At 41.0% G+C, this 20,755-nt stretch overlaps 3 protein-coding genes across 8 annotated transcripts in view; all 3 read right to left on the bottom strand.

Annotated features, from left to right (window-relative positions):
- The window catches only part of OFD1 (OFD1 centriole and centriolar satellite protein), a 344,344-nt gene that overhangs the window by 144,006 nt on the left and 179,583 nt on the right, over positions 1 to 20,755 (bottom strand). The gene's annotated exons all lie outside the window — the stretch shown is intronic.
- Positions 1 to 20,755, bottom strand: part of RAB9A (RAB9A, member RAS oncogene family) — a 271,297-nt gene that overhangs the window by 70,959 nt on the left and 179,583 nt on the right. The gene's annotated exons all lie outside the window — the stretch shown is intronic.
- Positions 6,119 to 17,311, bottom strand: TCEANC (transcription elongation factor A N-terminal and central domain containing). Of its 6 annotated transcripts, XM_069100604.1 has the most exons (4): positions 16,873 to 17,311; positions 16,275 to 16,424; positions 15,109 to 15,184; positions 6,119 to 7,235 (listed from the first exon to the last, which is right to left on the bottom strand). In XM_069100604.1, exon 4 carries the CDS (start codon positions 7,229 to 7,231, stop codon positions 6,167 to 6,169), a length of 1,065 nt encoding a protein of 354 aa, XP_068956705.1. In that variant the 5' UTR covers positions 7,232 to 7,235; positions 15,109 to 15,184; positions 16,275 to 16,424; positions 16,873 to 17,311; the 3' UTR covers positions 6,119 to 6,166. The 6 variants fall into 6 exon arrangements, with proteins under 6 accessions (XP_068956705.1, XP_068956704.1, XP_068956707.1 ...); XM_069100603.1 differs by lacking the exon at positions 15,109 to 15,184; XM_069100606.1 differs by lacking the exon at positions 16,275 to 16,424.

The raw sequence follows: 20,755 nt of genomic DNA, 5'->3' as shown, positions 1-20,755 counted from the left end.
TAAGTGTCTGAGGCCAGATTTGAACTCAGGTCCTCCTGACTCCAGGGACGGTGCCCTATTCACTGTGCTACCTAGCCACCCCTCCTCCACTTCTCTTACTTGATTTTCAAAATCCTTCTTGAGCTCCTCCATGGCCTGTAACCAATTCATATTTTTCTTGGAAACTTTTGATGCAGGAATTTTGCCTTTGTTGACTTCTTCTGGTTCCATGTTTTGATCCTTTTTGTCCCCAAAAAAGGATTCTATGGTCTGTTTTTGCTTCCTCTGCTTGCTCATCTTGCCAGCCCATTACTTGACTTTTGAGCTCTTTGCCACAGTAGAACTCTGCTTCCAGAGTGGAGAGGGCTGTGTCCCAAATTGCTGGGGTTTTTCCAAATGTTGCCACAGGTCTGAGGAGGGCCCCCTCTCTGCAATCACAAGCTCTGGTACACACACACCTCACGACTACCACCCAAGACTAAGATCCAGTTCCAAGCAGGCCAAAGCAAGATTGATTACCCTCTGCATGGTTGCTTGGTTCCCCTACTATCTGCAGGCCAGGAGCTCTGGAGGCAGCCACATGGCAGCAGTTTCAGGCGTTGTGCCTCTGCCACCTCTTGCCGCTGGGGGCAGGGGGCTGGACCTTGCTCTTCTGTTACCCAGTTCCAACAGAGTTCCTCACTGACCTTTACTTTCTCTTTGGTATTTATGGGTTTAGAATTCTGGAAACTGCCACAGCTGCTGGTGATTCACTCTCCTGAAGTCTGCTCTGGCACTTCTTACCTATATCTTCAGGTCTGGCACCATGAGGCAGCTCACTTTTATACCTGTAAATTACAGGGTTTAGCTCCATGGGGCGCTGGCTGGGGCAGCTTTTCTTTTAACATTTATACCTGGAGGTAGACTCAAAGAAACAGCCAATCAATAGTCCCATTAAATCTTAAGTAACAATTTTCAATAATCAACCTAAACTATTTTATAATCTTAATCTTTAACTGTTCTAACAAATTTATAAATACCTGTATTCAAGATGTCAATTCAATCATTTTATTAATTTATAAACATTTTCTAAAATGCCTTCCAATTTTAACTAACCCAATTTAGACAACATAAAGGAACTACTAACACAATTTAAATTTAAATGATGGTCACTTAATTCATACAATAAAAGGAAATTTTTCAAATTTAGAAATACTATGATAACACAATAACTGCATTACCAATGCATTTATCCAGTTATTACTTTCTCTGCCTCTTCATAACTTCCTCATAATTTCTCTCCACATATTTAACCATTGAAAACTGACATCATCTAGCTGGAAACAGGAGGGGCTTGGATAAACCCTATTTGTCCCCAAACCTCCTCATCTGCTTTCCTTAACAATATATACATAGATTTTAGAAAATATCATACAAGACTTTCCAAACCATCTTTCTAAGAGTATTTTCCCTTGAAGGAAAATTGCTTATCCGGATGGTAAAAATTAATTTTGCTTTCTAACTTCCAAAATATTTACCATCTGTGGGGAATTTAGGTTCTTATTAGACCTGCTGTTTACTGCTTACTGGGGCCAGGCTTAAAATAAAGCTGGGCAGCTTTATTCAAATTCCATCATTTCCCCCTCATGGAATTGGGACCCAAATTCACTTGGGGAAAAGGGGTAGTGGTCTCTTCTTCCATGGCTTCTTCAGGCTGGCAAGGGGTGTAGAGCTGTCCCTGCTTCAATGGGTCCCAAGGAGGAAGTTGACTGGAACCAAGCAGACATCATATTCAGGGGATGGTAGGTGAGTATGGACTGGTACTCACTGCTGGCTGCCGACTGTAGGTGGATTGGATTGTAGGTGGATTTAAGTAGTCTGAGAGACACTTAACCAACAGGCAAATTTAATATGCAGGGCTCAGTAATTTATGAACTGGGCAGGCTCTCAAGCACTCCACCCTTCGTCATCCACTCTCCCCTTCAAACAAATTGGACCCAAAATCATTTGGGGTAGAGGATGAAGGTCTCAATGTCCCAAACCATGCTGAAGGAGGATGTAAAGCTGGGGTCATGGTCTCACTAGGTACTTTCGGCCTGCTTATGGACTCTGGTCTGGCCAAGCATTTCACAGGTGTCAGGCAGTGGTGGGCACTCAGTCAGAGATGTCATCTGGGTGCTGTGCCAAGAAAACACAAAACTAGGAAAAATGTTAAACAATACTGGGGCTGAAAAGCCAAAAGGGGAGATTGGATGGGCTAATAGACTCCATCCATTACTTAGATGAAACATAATCCAGATTTAAAAAAACTACTGCAACAGTCACAGGTAAAGGTCATAGATACCAGATGTTTTAGATGGCAGAAATACACACTATAAACCAGGGCCAATAAAATGATAAAAGAATACAACTGATATCACAGAAACTTGCACATCTCAGAACTTAAATAAAACTGGTGTATAAAAAGATATTATAATTTAGCTAGTCTTAATAATATTAATACAACTTCAAGGAAATAAATCTTCAAAACATAAAATTCAATGCCCATTAAAAACAATTTTAACTTTCAGAGGGAAAAAATATATAATGCAGCTGGGTTAATGTTATAAATTTAACAAAATTTTATCCAACTCCAATTTTAACTAACCCAATTTAGACAACATAAAGGAACTACTAACACAATTTAAATTTAAATGATGGTCACTTAATTCATACAATAAAAGGAAATTTTTCAAATTTAGAAATACTATGATAACACAATAACTGCATTACTAACGCATTTATCCAGTTATTACTGAAATGCCCATGGCCTCATATACTAAGCCCTTGTATGTAACAAGTTTGGAAAATTACTGAATTCTTCCTGAACTCATACGTGCTTAGCCAGGAGCCCCTCTCTTGTGAGAAACAGACCTGGCCATTCTTCCTGATAAGATGTCAGAATGATCCTGGACATCTGGGTCTCACAACAAATCAGGGTAAGGACTATACAACTGTCCAGACCAAGGCCTGGCTACAATGGATGTGCTTATCTACCATTGTCAGACTAACTTTACTTCCCACAAGACTTTTATTTCCCACACCTATTTTTGTGGTTTTTTGACTTTAAATATTCCCCCTTTCCCAATGGTCAGGGCAGCTCTCCTAAGGTTTCCTTGGGAGACTGTCGCTGGCCAGCTCAATAAACTGATGCTCAGAATAATTGACTTGGCTTGGGTCATTTCTCTCTACCTGTCCATTTCATTACAAACAAAAATTATGGAAGATTGGGCCAACAAATGCTGGGGCTTTTCTCCTATCTCTACAAACTGTAGGGCCTGGTCATGGACCCAGGGATATGAAGGAGAGAGGGTCACTTGTATGCTTAGAGGTATGGGCTTCAGGGTGCCCAGGATGGGTGCTAGTGGGGCCCACAATAGATGGTCTAATTATTATAAATTACACCCCCTAGAAATGTCACATATATTTATTCCTTTTCCCTTTTTCAGTTTCTCAGCATGTTCCCCTTTTTTAGTCTCTCACCATGCAAAACTTTTGTCAGAGGTTGAGAATACAGAGAGTCATCCATCAATATAACATTTTTAATGTATCTCACTCAGAAGATTTTAAACACATTTTATTCCTGACTTCCCCTGCCCTCCCTTGCTGACCAAGAAACCAAGGGTTAGGGGTTGGTATTATGGAAAAACCCCGAGGATGTATCTTAAGGTTTTGTGAGAGGATGCCTTATAAGGGCAAATGACCTGGCTCCCTACAGTAGAAGCAAAGGGCTTTTCCAGAGGACAGTCCCTCTTCCAGGCAGAAGAGGATTTAGATGATCTGAACCTTCCCCTTCCCCTTGACCTTGAAGCAAAGTGGTGTTTCCTTCCCCCAGTGGCCTCCATTTTTCCTTGGTCTATCACTACGGAGAGATTTTCCCTGGCCACGTTTCTTCCTAGAAAGAGGACGAGAAGGGAGCTGAGGGCCTTTGGGAGGGGAAGAAGACTGACAGGAGAAGGAAGAGGAGAAACTCCTGAGAGCAATAGCTCATCCTTGCCTGGGTATAAGGGGGAAATAGGAGATTACTTTCCCTCATAGCGGGATCAAGTGAAAGAGATGGAGATAAATGTGTCTGGGCCGGTCCGAGGAGGGAGGTGATGGTGTTGATGCCAGGAGAGGAGATGGAGGGGAATGAAAAGCTCCTGAGATATTTGAGGATGGTCGAAGGGGATTCAGAAGGGAGATCTGAATCTTACCCACTACCAGTCGAGGCTGAGGGCCTAGTCAAGCCCAGGTCTCAAAGGCGTGGTCTAGGGCCCCAAAGGGGCTTCAAGGACCCCCAGATCTTGCTGGAACCTCCAAAAATGTCGTGAAGAGAATAAGAGCTGAGATCTGGATTTTTAGATAAATTTAGAAGTGGATTTATTGATCAAGCGTGACTGCCCAGAGTATACACTCAAATCAGGCAGCCCTGTATTGGGGTACAGGTTGAGTTTATAAAGATAAAAACCACAATTGGGGAGGGGAGCTAGCATAAGCAATGACATACAGAAGCCAAGGACAGCCATTAGTTGGATCCATAGCTCAGGGCTAATTTGGGAAACATGGCGTAAGGGTACAATGACATGACCAGGTCCTTCCTAGAACAGGGTGGAGGGTACAGGGGCGGTGGAATTTCCCAAACAGGCTGGGGTCAAGGAACAGGTCAGGGTCATGTTCTGGGTGAAGGGTGTGGGGGACCCTTCTTGGTCAGCATCCTGGGTGGGAGATCTTGCTGGGTCAGTATCCCAGAACAGGGTGGTCCTCATGATCTTTATACAGACTTGCACCATGATCCTTATATAAAATGTTGTTTCAAGGCTTACTGATTTAGGGTAACTCAGGGAAAGCTAAGGGAGCAGGGGACTATGCCTTGGGGTGACTCTTACCCAGGACTACGCCTTTAAGCTATTACAAGCAGTTATAGGGTTTAGGATAAAAACAAAGACAAATATAAAAGGGCTTAATGTTGGGCTCCAAATCAGGTGACATGTGATTTGGGTTACCTTACAACATAGGGTCTTAGTTTCTTAATCTGTAAAATGAGCTGGAAAAGGAAATGGTAAACCACTCCAGTATCTTTGCCAAGAAATCCCCAAATGAGGTCTCCAAGAGTTGGACATAACTGAAAAACAAAAATGAGAAGTTGAGCTAGTTGACCTTTGAGGGCCATCAAAATCGGTGATGCCAAGGAGCCAAGAGGGTTTTAATCTTAAGTTTTAATATTTATCACGTGACCTTTAAGCTATAGTTTGCTCATATGTAAATTGAGGGGGCTGGATTAAATAGCTTCTAAGGACCTTTTCAACACCAAATCTCTATACATACACTATGAATGTATGTGTATAATACACACGCATGTAATATATACATATTTAAATACATATATGCATTAAACTGCTCACAAAGTCCATGCAAAGCTGTCATGGTATGCTGCTTCTTAGATTCAGGAAACCTATTTAAAAGACTCATATTTTAAAAGACCCCATCTTAGCACACTAATACAAATTTTTCACGTAAAACACCTATTTTAAAATTGTGATTCTTTAAAGACTGAACATTAGCCAGGGTCTTAGACTAAACCTCCACTGTGGTTACCACCACAGGACCCATCTCCAGATGAGATAAGAGAATTCTTCTCATAAAGAAACAGCTTTTACAAAAGATGCTGTCTGAATCAAATTCTTTGGATTCTCAATTAATAACTGGCTATGTTACACCATGCAAGTCACCTGGTCTCTTTAGAAACGGTATAGCCCTCTTAGGTGCTCCAAACAGCTATAACCCTTGGTAATAGCAGGTTGTGAAAAAATAACCAGGCCAGGAAACAGAAAGCATGGATTTGAGACTCAACTTTGCCATTTAGTAGCTGTGTGAACTTGAGTGTATCTGTGCTTCAGTCTCAACATCTGCTAACTGGATGGACAAGTGTCCATTATATGCATATGATAACTTAAATCAAAACTTTGGATAATGTTTAATCATGAGGGAAGAAAATTTTAAAATAACCGATACCTGTATGTGAAAATTGGTATTCATTTGAAAAGGTGAGCCACTATCAACTTAGGGACTTTTTAATCATCAGGTTACTAAGAAAATATAATACCTATGCAATAGGATTGAAATATGTTGCAAAAGCACATTATAAACAAAAATTATCTTTATTAAAATTATTAATTTTTCTTCACAATCATGTGCAAATCCACTTGCTGTGATACCATTGTTCTCCACACTCATTACAAATGACATAGGTCATCATTTGTTCATCTGGGTTTGCACTGCGAACCCAACTTGGAAGGAAAAGTGTTCCTCTGGCAATCACAGTGACCTTGCAATTAAATTTTTCACAGCGCCTACATTTTATTTTATTTGTTTGTGTGCCATCAACTACTTGAGGAAGATAATGTTCCTGTATACAAGACTCTGTGTATGAAGCCCTCAACTGCTTTAATTCGTCATTGGCCATTTCCATGACTGTCATTTCAGCAAATTCTTTTGGAGATAAGGTCCCAGAAAACAGATTTTGTTGTAAATGAGGATTTTTTCGGTTCTTCAAATTTGACACTTTGCTTCTGATGCAATTTTTGTATTTTTTGAGATTCTTTGAATAAAGTACAAAAACATACTCCTCGATTTGTCTCGCCAGTATTTGCCAACGATCCGCTTCCTGCTCGTCTGTGGCACAAGTGGTCAAGGCTCCACAAAGAAGTTCTACACACTTAGCCCTTGTAGGGTCTTGACGCCAAGCTGACTCACTGCCAATGGATTGAGGGTCCTGACTCACAAAATGTTCCTCCACCGTAGCAGCGCTGTTTTCTGGCACACACGTTTCAGTACCTTTTGTAGTATCTTGGGACGGTGTGACAGAGTTAGGATTTGCTGTGTCTAATGTTTGTTCTTTACTTGGGTATGGGGAATTTTCTTCTTGAACTAGACTAACATGTTTGGTGTTTTCCTTACTATCCTCAAGATAAAAATTAGAATTGTTCACTGGCGGAAAATAGTGATTTTTGTAAAGTGTTTTCCACTTGGAAAGTAAACACTTTGCTTTCTTTTTAAAAATAGCTACAGGGCAATGTTTCAAAACTCTATATACAGCTCTTACAACATTTGTCTCTTGGAGAAGCTCTATACTCATATGAATAGTTTCTAGTTCAGTCAGGTGGTCTCCAAGATCCTGGAAATTCTTTTCTGTCAACAGCTGCTCAATAATTGAAGCTCTGGTAGCTGCTTTTTTCTTTGTCTTGTCAGACATCTTTCTATCGAAAAAAGAAAGCGGGGGAAAGGTTAATTACTTTTCTTAGTTAGAAATTAGTCTTTCTATATGCTAAAAAAGACATCGTTTTCATTATCATTCCCAAGAAAAAAGTTAAGGCTGTGAGTTAACTGAAAATGGTCATTTTTATAAAGTGTTTTCCAATATGTACTATTTTTTGAACAGTTGCTATTTTCTGAAACATTAAGTCATGAAACATAATTAACTGCAACAAAGCTTCAGACATGAAAACATGAAACCTAGTACAAAAAAAGACCTGACTTACAGCATTAAAGAACCACTGGAAAGAGGTTTTTAACTCTCCAGCATTAACAATTATTTAAGTAAGATGTGCTAGATGATAATTTGGACCCCTCTCCACCTCTAAATCTACAATTCAGTGGTCTAGATCAAAGGCAGACAATTAATTCATATGATTATCAGGATGGGAGAGGCAATTTGTTGGTGTTAACATCAGTTCCATAATGCTGAGTAGTACTGAACTATTTTCTCAGAGTCTGATGATTTTTATGATTTAGCTGAAATTACTCAGCAAGCATTACAAAATTTAAATCATACTTAAATATAAAAGGTGGATAAAGAATAGAAGGATTTATAAGGACTTCAGGTGCCTCTCTTCCCTGTTCAAATAAAGCTGCCAAAAGGCTCAAATGTCCTGAGTAATGGGGCTGATACAAGGCCTGTAGTAAGAGCCAAGAGCCCCTTTCCCACCAGGGGGGAGTTTGAATATCAGCTAATTGCCCCATGCCTAGGCGTTCCCCTTCCTCCTACCCCCCCTTCCCAACCATGAAGCAACACCAGTCCCCAAACCTTGACCTAAATACCAGACCCAGGAGCTGGTTCTTCCCTACAATGCATGGTGCCGCTGAACCAGATAAAATCCTGTAACAGCCTTTTGCCCGACCCTCTACTGGTTTTAGCTCAGTCTTCCTCCCCTCCACTGGGGATAACAGAGGGACCTACCTTGTTTCCTTTTTCCTGACTGCCGCTTTCTTCTCAACAAAGCTAGCTTGCTTGCCTTTCTCTCTACTGACTCCTGCACTGTGCTGGGTGACATCTTGTGATGGTCCACCCTTTTGTACGATACACTCTGTGTGACGGTACTAACAAAGTTTATTTCCTCCCACCACAACATGAAGTTGCAGCTAGCACACCTAATTGGTCTCTGCTTTCCTGACACTGCTCCCAGTTAATTAATGTCTGTACGTTTTCATTCAACATTTCAATGAACCACAAATTTTGTTTTTATACTTTTTCATTGTTGAAAAGGCTAGATAGATAAGGACGCCTAACAACGAAAAGGCAACACTATAACTGAAAGGTACAACAAAATTATATGTGCAAATTCTTGAGTGTTTGTTAAAAGCCAGTCACACGATTTTATGGCTATATCTGTAACTTCAAGTAAACACAGCCACATTATAGTGAAAAAAAGTCATTAAATACTGACGCTCAATCAATATACCAATTCGGTCATTTCTGCTTTTCAAAATAAACAAGGGTCTATTTGTGAAAATATCCTTTTAATGAATCTCCCTGTAGTCACCTTGTGGACTTTTGAAAGGTTATATCCGTCCTCAGATTAGGCCATTTTCTCTTCAAAATCCTTTAAAATGATACTTTTTTTTTTTCCTTAAGAGGTCAAAGAGACATATGTCCTTATCTTCTGCAATGGGATTCCTGTCTGTATTTGAAAGTTCCTGTGCTAAGCTACTGAAGATATACAGTCAGTTGTCATATTTCTCATTTTTAATGGAAGGATTATTTTCATCACAAGAGGGAGCTACAATAGAGAAAACTAATCAAGGTTTCAAAATTTTAAAGTCTATGGCATTAGTTTATCACTACTTTATTTCACAACTCAGAATAATTTGCAGTTTGTTTTTTTTTTTCAAACAAACCTAGGTTTAAAAGTCTCAGTGACCTTTTTTAAAAATCAGGATTTAAAGACTCAAAGCAAATTCACTGACATCACCAAAGGAGGACCAGCTTATTCGTTCATTCTCAAGCATGAAAGAGCTCAGTGCCCAACAAATAAAGTCTGGTAACACTTGTTCCTCTGCACAGGAGAAGGAAAATAAAAACTCTCAAATTTCAGCAAACTCGTAAGTCACAGAGATTTGTCTTCTATAGAGTTAATAAAAAAACATGATAACTGAAAGGAATGAAAAATGGGAGAGGTTGAGGTTTTGACATAATGTTCAAATCTTTATTTTCAGCACAAGGAAAATAAACGCTTTTCAGCACAGAACATAAAATATTACTTATGTCCTATAATCATAAAATATCAGTTTCATTTGGTTGTCAGATAAAGAACTGATCAATGCAAATATAAAAATATCCTATGAAAGCTTAATAAAATGCTTGTTCCTATTAGGCCAGACTTGATCAACACAGAGTCACTGAAATCCCCCCCCCCCCCCCCCCTTTTTCTATGGACAGCTTGATTTTTAAATTTTTTTAAAAAATTTTCTTTTCAGTTCCATTCAGTTCCACAGTCCCTTGAGTTTCACATTTTCTCCCCTTCCCTTTCCTCCCCCCCACCCCCCATGTCGGCATGCAATCAAATACAGGATCTACAAATATCTTCACATTAAACATTAGTCAGGTTGTAAAGGATTATAACCAATGGAATGATCAGTGGGAAAGAGGAAACAAAACCAAACACGAAAAAGAAAGAGCAGGCAGTTTGCTGCAGTCTGCATTCAGACTCTCAGCTCTTTCTCTGGGTGTGGACATCTCTTTCAATCATCAGTCTCCTGGAGTTGCCCCATAACATTACAGTGCTGAGAGGAGCCCAGTCATCAGAGTTAGTTGTCACACATACATTGTGTTTGTGATTGTGTACAGATTTCTCCTGGTTCTGCTCTTCTCGCTCAGCATCAGTTTATATGAGTCTCTCCAGGTTATTATGAAGTCCATCTGCTCCTCGTTTCTTATAGCACAATAGTATTCCATTACATTCACATACCACAACTTGTTCAGCTATTCCCCAACTGATGGGCATCCCCTTTATTTCCAATTCTTTGCCACCAGAAAAAAAGCTGTTATAAACATTTTTGTACATATGGGTCCTAATCCCACTTCTCTGATCTCTTTGGGATCACTGCCCTTTGGGCACAGTTCCAGATTGCTCTCCAGAATGGTTGGATCAGTTCACAACACCACCAGCAATGCATTAGTGTTCCAATTTTTCCACATCCTCTCCAGAATTTATCATTTTTCTGTTTTGTCATCTTAGCCAGTCTGGCCAGTGAGATGTGGTACCTCAGAGTTGTTCTGATTTGCATTTCTCCAGTCAATAGTGATTTATAGCATTTTTTCATATGCTTATAGATATCTTTAATTTCATCTTCTGAGAACTGCCTGTTCATATCCTTTGACCATTCATCAATTGGAGAATAAGAGTCACTGAAATTCTTTAGGGAATTTCAAAGTGATTCTGACAAAGTCAATATACTAGAGCTTTTGTGTACTAAAGGTCTATAAAGCTATCCCTAGTCAATGGTGCCAACAATATGGCTTACCAGCAAAACTTTATTTCCTTCTCTGTTATCAATCTACAATGTATAGTTCTTACTTAACTCAAGATTTACTGTGCAGAAGGAACAGATTTATGTTTCATTTGTCTCATATTACTCTCCTGGGCAAAACTAGGGAAAGGTTATTGTAGCAGCATTCTTCAGTAGTTGGAAGAGACCTGGGTTTGGATTCTGGCTCTATCACTTACTGTGTGACTATGGGGAAGTTATTTCATCTCTATGAGTCTCTCTCAGTTTCTTCTGTAAAATAGCAATTATATATATAGTGGGAAGCAGTGGGGAATAGAGGGGCTAGAGGGCTGGTCTCAAAGTCAAGGTCTAGGTTAAAATCCTCCCTCTGACACATATTGGTCATATGACCTTTAAGTCACTTAACCTCTTAGCACCCCATGAAGTAAGTTATAGAGCAGCTGGAGATCTGCAATGGTAAAGGAAGCGTCTTCTCTGGGAGTAAGTCAACAAGAATTTGATAAACCCTTTCTCTGTGCTAGGCACCGTACTATGGGATTCAACAAAAGGGGAAAGACAGCAGTTCACTTTGTCAAGGAATCTAGTACACTGAAATCATGACTGAGATTGTCATTGCTGTTCTGTTGTGTGTCTGACTCTTCCTGACTTCATCTGGGATTTTCCTGACAAAGGCACTGGAGTGGTTTGCCATTTCTTCCTCCAGCTCATTTTACAGATGAGAAAACTGAGACAAACAGGGTTCAATGACTTGCCCAAGGTCACACAGTTAGTATCTGAGGCTGGATTTGAACTCAGGTACATGAGTCTTCCTGACTCCAGCTGCCCATGGGTGAGGGCTTTAGACGAAAAATATTTTATAGCACCTACTTACTTCACAGGGCTGTTGTGAGGACAAACTGAGTAATGCAGTGCTATTTTATTTTCATGTAGTGTACTTTGGAGTGTTATTTAAATGTCAATTATTATCATTTATTATTTAAATTGGTGGGACCCAGACTACAACTCCACTAAGTGGGTTTTCAAGAGCTGCTTTGACTAACAACCTTTTCTAGGCTAGTCCTTTGGATGACAAATATTCTAAGGCAATCCAGTGCCAGGCCCATATCTGGAACCTTTCCAGTTTGGTAAGACCTGCCAGAGGATGTGCAATGGTGTCACTGACTTTGAGTACCTAGGGTTACCTCCCTATTATGATGAAGCATCACAGTGGAGACTCTTATTCTAAGCAATATTAAACTCCTTTGATACTATTCCCCCCCCTATGTATGAGAGTGGTATATTATATGTGTATCATAGAGAAATAATGCTGTACTGAAATCAGGAGAGACCTGGGTTGAATCTTGTCTTCAATATATATCATATGTGTGATACGTGTGACCATGGGCAAATATCACTCACTGTAAAATGAGATTACTGATATAGTACTTACTCACAGGGTTGGTATGAGGATCAAATAATCTAATGTATATAAAACACCTTATAAAGACTCGATAAATATCAGCATTTTTCTCCTTTTGTTTTTAGGAGGATTAGCTATTAGAATGCTATCAAGGTGGATAGTGGGGGGCTGCTGACACAAGGAGAAGCAGCAGTTGCATTGTGCCAACAAGTAGCTATGCACTTAACGGGTGCTCAAGACAACGATGAAACCGCAGTTTTATAATTCACTGGAGAACACAAAGCAAGAGAATTACTGCAACTCGTGTTAGTATTACATCATGCTGAAAATGTCATCTAACTCTGTTTTGACAAGAATACAACAAACATCTGTTAAACACAAGAATCAGACCTAAACCGTCAATTAACAAAACCGAATGAACTTAATGAATGTTTTGATGCAATAGTTGAAGAATGAAAGCGGATAGACTGTGATATGATTGGTCATAAAGCACTTGGAATACTATGTCCTCAAACTGTGATCATAGGTACGTTTCTGATGCCTACATTAATTTAATTTCTCTGTTCCTTAGTTTCATAATCTGTAAAATGAGAGGACTGCAGTAAACTTCTTAAATTCCTTATGTCTTTAAATCCATGGGCAGTGACATCCTATTGAAACCAGGCATGTCCAAATTCATCATCATTAAATGTGTGAATAAATTTCAAAATTATGCTAATATGTTGTTGTTAGATAATTTTTTCATTAAAGATCACGAGAATTTCCTTGACTTTGTAAACTGTAATCACTTTTTTGGCATACATGTTATCACTTTTTTAAAGAGATCTACTTAACTGTCTAGTGAATTGCTTCCCCAAAGCATACACTCAAATGTGTGATAACTATTGTATAATTATAAATAACTGCATAATTTATTTCAGAAGGAGACTGAGTAGCAAACACTGATATTTTGGGAAACCTTAAAGGTACACTAAATGTAGACTGAGAAAATGAATAAAGACCAAAGGAGCAAGATTGGAAGAACTTTGGATTTAGAATAGACTGGATAAGAATTAGAAGAAAATAAACAGCTTGGATAAAAATCTCTGCATTAAATATCTCAGATAAAAGTCTAATACTTTAGCTATAAAATCTATTGAGAGCTGACATAAATTCATAAAAGTCATTTCCCAACAGACAAGTAGTCAAAATACACGAACAGTTTTCAGAAGGAGAAATGTACCCTCCTACCAACAAGCATCTTAAAAACTTCTGAGTCATGAATAATGAAAAATGATAGATTTGAAAAATTCAGCTTAAGAGCATAAGAATCACAGAAACTGAAAACTAAATGAGTAGTGAATCAGTCCAACTATTTTGGAAAACAATTGGGACTTATACAAGAAAATTACAAAATTGTTCACATTAATTGACACGGAGATCGTACTAGGTGGCGCAGTGAATAGAGCACCAGCCCTGAAGTCAGGAGGGCCTGAGTTCAAATCCGACCTCAGACACTAAACACACACACACACACACACACACACACACACACACACACACACACAAAACACTAGCCGCGTGACCTTGGGCAAGTCACTAATACCCAACCACCCTACCTCCCCCCCTCCAAAAAGCAAAAAAAAAAAAAAAAAAAAGAAGAGAGAGATCGTACTAGGATCATATCCCAGGTTAATGACAGTGAGATAACATCATTTGTACATAAATATTTATAACATTATTTGTGAACACAAAAAACCTAGAAATGAAATATGTGCCCAATTTGGGGGGTGGAGGGAGGAGGAAGCCAAGAGCTGAACAACTTTATTTTGTGCATGTAATGTAATTTGTCTTATAGAATAATGATTATGAAGAATTCAAAAAAAAATAGGCAGATTTTTATGAAGTGAAACAGAATAAAGAAAACAGACCTTAAAAGAAAACACAATGACTACAACAAAGTAAATAATGACAAACCCTAAATGATAACCAAAGTCCAGGCAAATAAAACCACCCAGGTTGGTACCATACTATCAAAGTTAAAGCACACACCTTTCCTTCCTGTTAATCAGAAAAACTACTGGATTGTACTATCAATAGCAATCAAGCCATTGGATAGTTTTGTTGGTTATTCTGGTGTAAATTACAAAGTGATTTTCCAAAAACTCAGGTATGAGCCTCTTACACAAACTCTAGAAACAACCTTTGGCCTCTAGGATCAAACATAAATTCCTCTGTTTGATGCATAAATCTCTTCACAACCTGGTCCCTTTATATCGTTCCAGGCTTTCTATACAGTACTGCCTTTGAGGCACTTTATGACCCAGCCATTCTAGCCTACTTGATATTTCACACATATAAAACTCCATTTCCTGTCTTCAAGTCTTTATATGGGCTGCTTTAGAGGTCTGGAATGCTTTCCTTCCCTTCTAAATTCTGACTTTCATAATCCTGAATACTTTTCTAGCCCCAGCTCATATGAAGCCTCTCTGAGAGTTTACTCCCTATCAAAATGACCCTGTATTTATTTTGTATATATTCTTATATGTATGTTGTCTCCCTTGTAAGCTCCTCGAGTTGCTGCTGCTTCACTTTTGTTTCTATGTCCCATGAATGACAACTGCTTAATAAATTCTTGTTGACTGGTGGAGAGAGAAGCTGCTTTGGCTAAAAAAGTGTCTGTTTTGTCAAAACCAAAAGTATCACATAATTTTTTAATGATCATTTTTAATAAATAGATTGGACTCAGGAACCTCGGCATAGCTAATATTAGGAACTCCACACTAACTGGGCAAAGTTATACATACTATTAAGTATGTTACAGATCTGTAATTGCCTATCTATACACAGTGTGTAAGTTTATATCATCTTCCCTGTCCTCAGGTGGTGGCAACAAAGGTAATGATAGTATTATCACGCTCTGTCTGCATTTTCCAATATTAGTTACTCAGTTCCTTGGCACTTACGATTACACGGTAATTCTTTGCATTACATCAGGGACAACTGGCCTTTCAGAGATAATGTCTCTTCAGAATTTTCTCCCTTAAAAAAAAAAAACAACAAAAACCAACTACCATCCCGTGAAAAGAACTGGCAGAGATTCCTTTGCATGGGTCAAGGTCTGCAGTTTTATTCTTTAGCAAGAGCTTTCTGTCCATTCCCTAAGAAGTTTTTTCCACACAGGCACTTAATTGATAACAAATGTTTTTCTCTACACTCGTCTCCATATTTATTCCTAGTTACAGAGCAAGTTTTAGTTTATATCAATAGACACTAAAAGTTTATTTCAAGAGTGGGTCCTATTTCCAATTGAACAGTAATGAACATGGTTGCAATTTGCAGTAATTCTACGAAGTGGACAGTCAAAGTTACAGTGATGTAAGCGGCTCTAAATATATGTAAATAACTAATCATATGAATTTTCACAACTGCCTCCTCCTATGAGAAGCTATCAGCGATGGGAATACCTATTGGTGAAAGTCTAGGGGCAACAGTAACTGCCACGCTGGGGGGCCTACAGAGGATGATCTTCATCACCCTGTCACTTCATGCTGACCTTTCACTTTGTTCTGAGAAATGTAACCTCTGACTAGATGGCAAGTTTGCTTTGTCTCCGAAAACAGCATTGGGACGGATGTTATATAATCTTTGAGAACTGTACCCAATGAAAGTGCTTCTGCTAACATGTGGAGGAAGATAACAGTCAGTCCTGGCTCACTAAACTACACCGCCCTTCTTCCTACCTTAGCTCACCTCCCACCCCCGAGTATGAAACTCAGCTGGGCTTTTAAAAGACCTCAGGTCCTTGGATGCCTCCCCATTCAGCGTGCCCTCACACATTCTGCATATACCTTATCAGAATGTGCACTCCCTACGAGCAAGTGTCGGTTTGTCCCCCCCTTTTTTTTACTTCCCCAGAGATGAGCCTGGCATCTGACACAGTCAATGCTTAATAAGTGATTGATAATCCAAAAAAACCCCACTTTTATCTCCCGTCTCCCACCGTCACCAGCAAAAGATGTAGCGTTTGCAGCAAACCTCTGAGGAGACTTTACGCCTTGCGGAGGTGGGGAGCAGACCCAACGCTCCCGGGTGCGCAGGGCGCTGCTGGGGACACGTGGGTGAAATTGACCCGATCAGTTTCAGGCGGGGCTCGGCGGCCGCGCGCCCCGCGAGCTCTGCAAACGGCAGCCAAGTTTCTGCGCTGGAATAGGACGCAATCGCACACTCTACTTCTCCCCCCTTTCAAAGAAGGTAAAAGAGGAGACTTCCTTTCTAGGCGCTTAAATTCAGAAAAAAGGTGGGAAACGAAAAAACTTAACATCTGAATAGAACGGAATAAACCACTGCATAAGAATCAAGTATTTTTGAATGCTAAATTGTAAACGCAGCGTCTGCACCAGTAAAATGCGGGGTGGATGCGGGGCCTTTTAAGATCCCTCCACCCCGCTAGCTAACAGCCAAAGGAGACAAAAAACACCTCCAGGGCCGGGCAGGTGGAGACCGGAAACACGTGCGGCACAGACGCCCCTCCCCCGCGCGCACCTAGGGCAGGGGGTGACCCGAGGTCACAGGAGGGGGGGAGGCGGGGCAAACACCGGACTGCGGCTGCGCAGTCCCCTTCTCTTCCTCCCCAGCCCTGCCTCCCCTAGAAAGGGCGGGGCCATAACCGTCACCTAACATACTTTCCCCGGTGCCTCGTTAGCGTCAGACTCCTCCCTGAGACTGACCTGTGCGTCCTGCTCACCTGCCCGCAGGAAGACGCGACAGTTACGGGGGACTGACGGCCAGGACGCGGCTTCTCTTCGCGGAGGGTGGGAGAGGAAGGAAGAAGAGGATTGGAGAGAAGGGGGAGACGCTCAACCAATCAGAGGAGCCAAGGCGAGACGCTGAGCATGCGCGGTGCGATCGGCGACTTCCCTTCCTTCGCCCGGGGGCCTTTCCGTTTCCTGTTCCTGTTGACGCGAGCTTGTGACTTCCCTTCGGCGTTTTCCCAGCAGGGTCGTGTCAGTCATGAAAAGGAATCTCCCTTTTATTTGGCCCAAGTACCCAGATCCGCGTCGAAGTCCGCTCTCCATGACGAACCTCCCTCACTTTAAATCCAGTTCACTTGAAAGTCGCGGCATCACCTTCCTGATGCCTTAAAGGACAAGCGGCGGGGCGGGGCCAGGGCGAAGGGGCGGAGCGGTGGGGGGGGGGCGGGGGCGTGGGGGGGGGGGGCCAGGGCGAAGGGGCGGGGCGGGGGGGCGGCGGGGCGGGGCCAGGGCGAAGGGGCGGGGCGACAGGCGGGGCAGGGGTTCTGAGGGAACCTGCATGGTGGTTAAGGCTGCCTGAGAAGGTCCCGGTCTGCCACCCGCCCGTGGCATGTTTGACGAGATGGAGCCAAGGCTAAGGGAGGCCCAGCACGTGCATCCTTGGCTGAGGAGTTACTGAAGCATTCCTGGGGGCAGCTGGCCACTCTACTGGGGAGATAACGTGTGCCTGAGCTAAAGTGTTTGTAGATGGTTTAGTGAAGGCTTCACAGGGCGGCTGGTTACTGTGCCAAGCAGACATAACCAGTTCATGAGCTGTTCCTGGGCCGAGTTCATGCTCTGAGCCTGGGGAGGGGAAATGTGATTTTACAGACTGATGTTACAGACCTAGATCCCAAGCACCCCATCATTAGGAAGGAGGAAGAAAATGGCCATGCTGCGGCCGAAGTTGGACAATATGAAATCACCATACACCCAGCCACAGAGGCTGTAAATGCCTCAATGTGAGTAGTGACAGGATCAGTGACCTGTGATTATATACTGATAGAGGAAAGTGCTTGGCTGAGGGACACCTGTAGCAATGTAGGTCAGGTACAGTCTTAGAGCAGGGGTAGGAAAGGTCCTCTAGGTCCTCAAGTGCAGCCCTCTGACCGACTCCAAACTTCACAGAATAAATCCTCAAAACAGAGCTAGATGAGAAATCCTCGAGTGACATGGAGGAAAATGAGGTTTGAAACCTTTCCAACTCGTTCTGATTTTTTCATTCAGGCATCAGTAAGAATCAATTTGCAGTAGCATATGGATTGTTGCTGTGGTCCTTGGCAAAAATAGTTTGTATTTGTTTTCATATTTGTGGTCTTGCAGTTTGTACTTGTTGCCTTCCAGCTTCCAATAATAGGGGGGATTTTTTTCTGTGAAGTTTAGACTCAGTCAGAGGGTTGTCCTTGAGGATCTCTAGGGCCACGTGTGGCCTCGAGGCCACAGGTTCCCTACCCATCTTAGAGAATTACACAGAACACAAAGAAGTTAAGTGATTTGCCCAGGATCACAATGTGTCAGAAGTAGGACTTGAACCAAGATGTTCTTGATAATTTATCTACTACAACATGCTACCTTTCAACCTATCTGTGTATTTTGAATATTGCAGTCATTATTAAATTCCTTCAGTTCTCTAAAACACAATTTATTTTTTGTTTTTGTTTTTTGCTTTTTGGAGGGATGAAGGCAGGGCAATTGGGAGTAAGTGACTTGCCCAAGGTCACACGACTAGTAAGTGTTAAGTGTCTGAGGTCTGATTTGAACTGAGGTCCTCCTGACTCTAGGGCTGGTGCTCTATTCACTGTGCCACCTAGCCCCCCCCTAAAACACAGTTTTTATAGTTGAGCGAAAAAAAATATTAAGTGCTTACTTTGCACCTTGTTAATTCAGCTCTAAATCTTTTGGAAATACTATTATAGCAAGTCTTGGACCACATGCAGGCTTCAATAAATATTTATTGAATGAATGAATACATAATCCTATGATCTTGCCACCCTAGCCTCTTCAAAAAAAGTGTTGTAATTGGATGAAAATGAAGTTGGCTCTAGTGTAGGAAGAACAGCAATTTCATGTTGTTGGAAGGAATTCAGGACAAAGGTCAGTTGCTCCTCTCTACGCCCCTCTCATATTGCTAAGTAAGACCCTGGAGATGGTCTGCCCGGTCCTACGTCCAGATGCTAGGAGTGTGATGGTAGCTGAAAGAAATTCACCTTAAATAGGTAGACCTGGAGTTTTGACTTGGGAGGAACTGTAGTAATTATGTGTGTGTGTGTGTATATTGCTGTCATAGCTGGACTATGGGTCTGACTCACAAAAGAAGTCAAGTAACACTGAAATTATGAGATGGTTCACAAAAGAGCTTTAATCATTCCCCTGTGGGAAAGAGGTCACCTGGCAATGGAGAAGTAGCAGATGGCAGGCTCTGTGTAATAGAACAGCTCAGCAGATGACATAAGCAGATGACATCCTAAGCTCTTTGAGGAAGAAACAGTTGAAAGTTTTGGAGGTCTAGGGAATAATTCATGTGGGGCAAAATCCTAGGATTATGAATTGGTCAGAATACTTGTGTTCCCTCTCCCATCAGTAGTGTGGGAAGCTTTGAGAGAGTTATGCCTGTTGTATATGGGAAAGTTTTTCTCTTTATTTTCCAAAGCTATTAAATGATTTTTTTTTTAATCAAAAGAGGAAAGTATCAGGAAGCCTGTTTGCTGTGGAAATGACTAGTTACTGACATAAAGTTTACCTTAAATTTAGGGGTAACCAGGAGAAAAAGTAGGGAAGGCTATACTACAATAGAATGACTTTTCTCTAGGTCATAAAAAGTAAAGACTTACCCATAAATTACCATAAAAAGTAAAAATTAACAAGGATTTACCTTTATTTCTCCCACCCTACTCTCCCTTATTCCTAATACCAACTGAATCATTAAAGTAAAATTCTAAAGTTCCAAAGATTTAGCTGGACAACATACTGATAATATGGGTATAAGGAAGGGTGTGTGTGTGTGTGTGTGTGTGTGTGTAAGGAGTTCATTCTAGGTAGAGAAGACAGCCAATGTGAAAATATAGAGATACAGAGAGTGGAGATAAAATGCCAGTTTTGGGAAAAGGCTAAACCACAGACTGTGTGAATGGGACTAAACCTGGGAAGGTAGGCTGGAATCCAGTGCTAGGTGAGGACTTTATAGGTTACTCTAGAGGCTGTAGGGAGTACCTCAAGATTCTGGAGCAGGCTGGTGATACCACCAAACTTGTTTTTAAAGGAAGGTTATTTTGGCAGCTGCTTGCAAGATGGATGGGGGTGGGGATGGGAGAGGAGAGAATGCTATCTGGGAATCCAGTCAGGAGGCTGCTTCAAAGTCCAGGTAAGAGGTGACAAGGTCCTGATCTAGGGTGGTTTCAGTGAGAGTAGAGAGGAAGGGAATATTGTAAAGATAGGAGCAGTAAGTTTTGACAATTAGTTGGAATTGGGAGGTTCAACAGAGAGAGCAGAGTCAAGGATGGTATAGAGGTTGTGATCCAGGGTAATTGAAGGGATGGCGGTGTTTTCCTTTATGAACCTCTTCTCCACCTCATGTCTTCCTTGGGCATCTGTTGTCCTTGTGCTTAAGTGGTTAAAATGATTGAATTGTTGTTAAGCTAATTATGTACCAGCTGTCTGGAAGCTGGTATTGCACTTAGTGCAATTCTTTGCAAGGTAAATACTCAATAATTATTGAAATGAAAATTTCTCTAGGGGAATTTACATTTTTGTCAACAACATATACGTTGTTGCATGAAATACAATTTATTCATATGGTATAGTTTGGCTTTAAATTATATAA

The sequence above is a fragment of the Petaurus breviceps genome, unplaced genomic scaffold, assembly GCF_028583685.1.
Source record: "Petaurus breviceps papuanus isolate PSGF00001 unplaced genomic scaffold, PetGlider_PUasm1.0 419, whole genome shotgun sequence".
NCBI classification, from domain to species: domain Eukaryota; kingdom Metazoa; phylum Chordata; class Mammalia; order Diprotodontia; family Petauridae; genus Petaurus; species Petaurus breviceps.
This window is presented reverse-complemented; position numbering and strand designations above follow the sequence as displayed.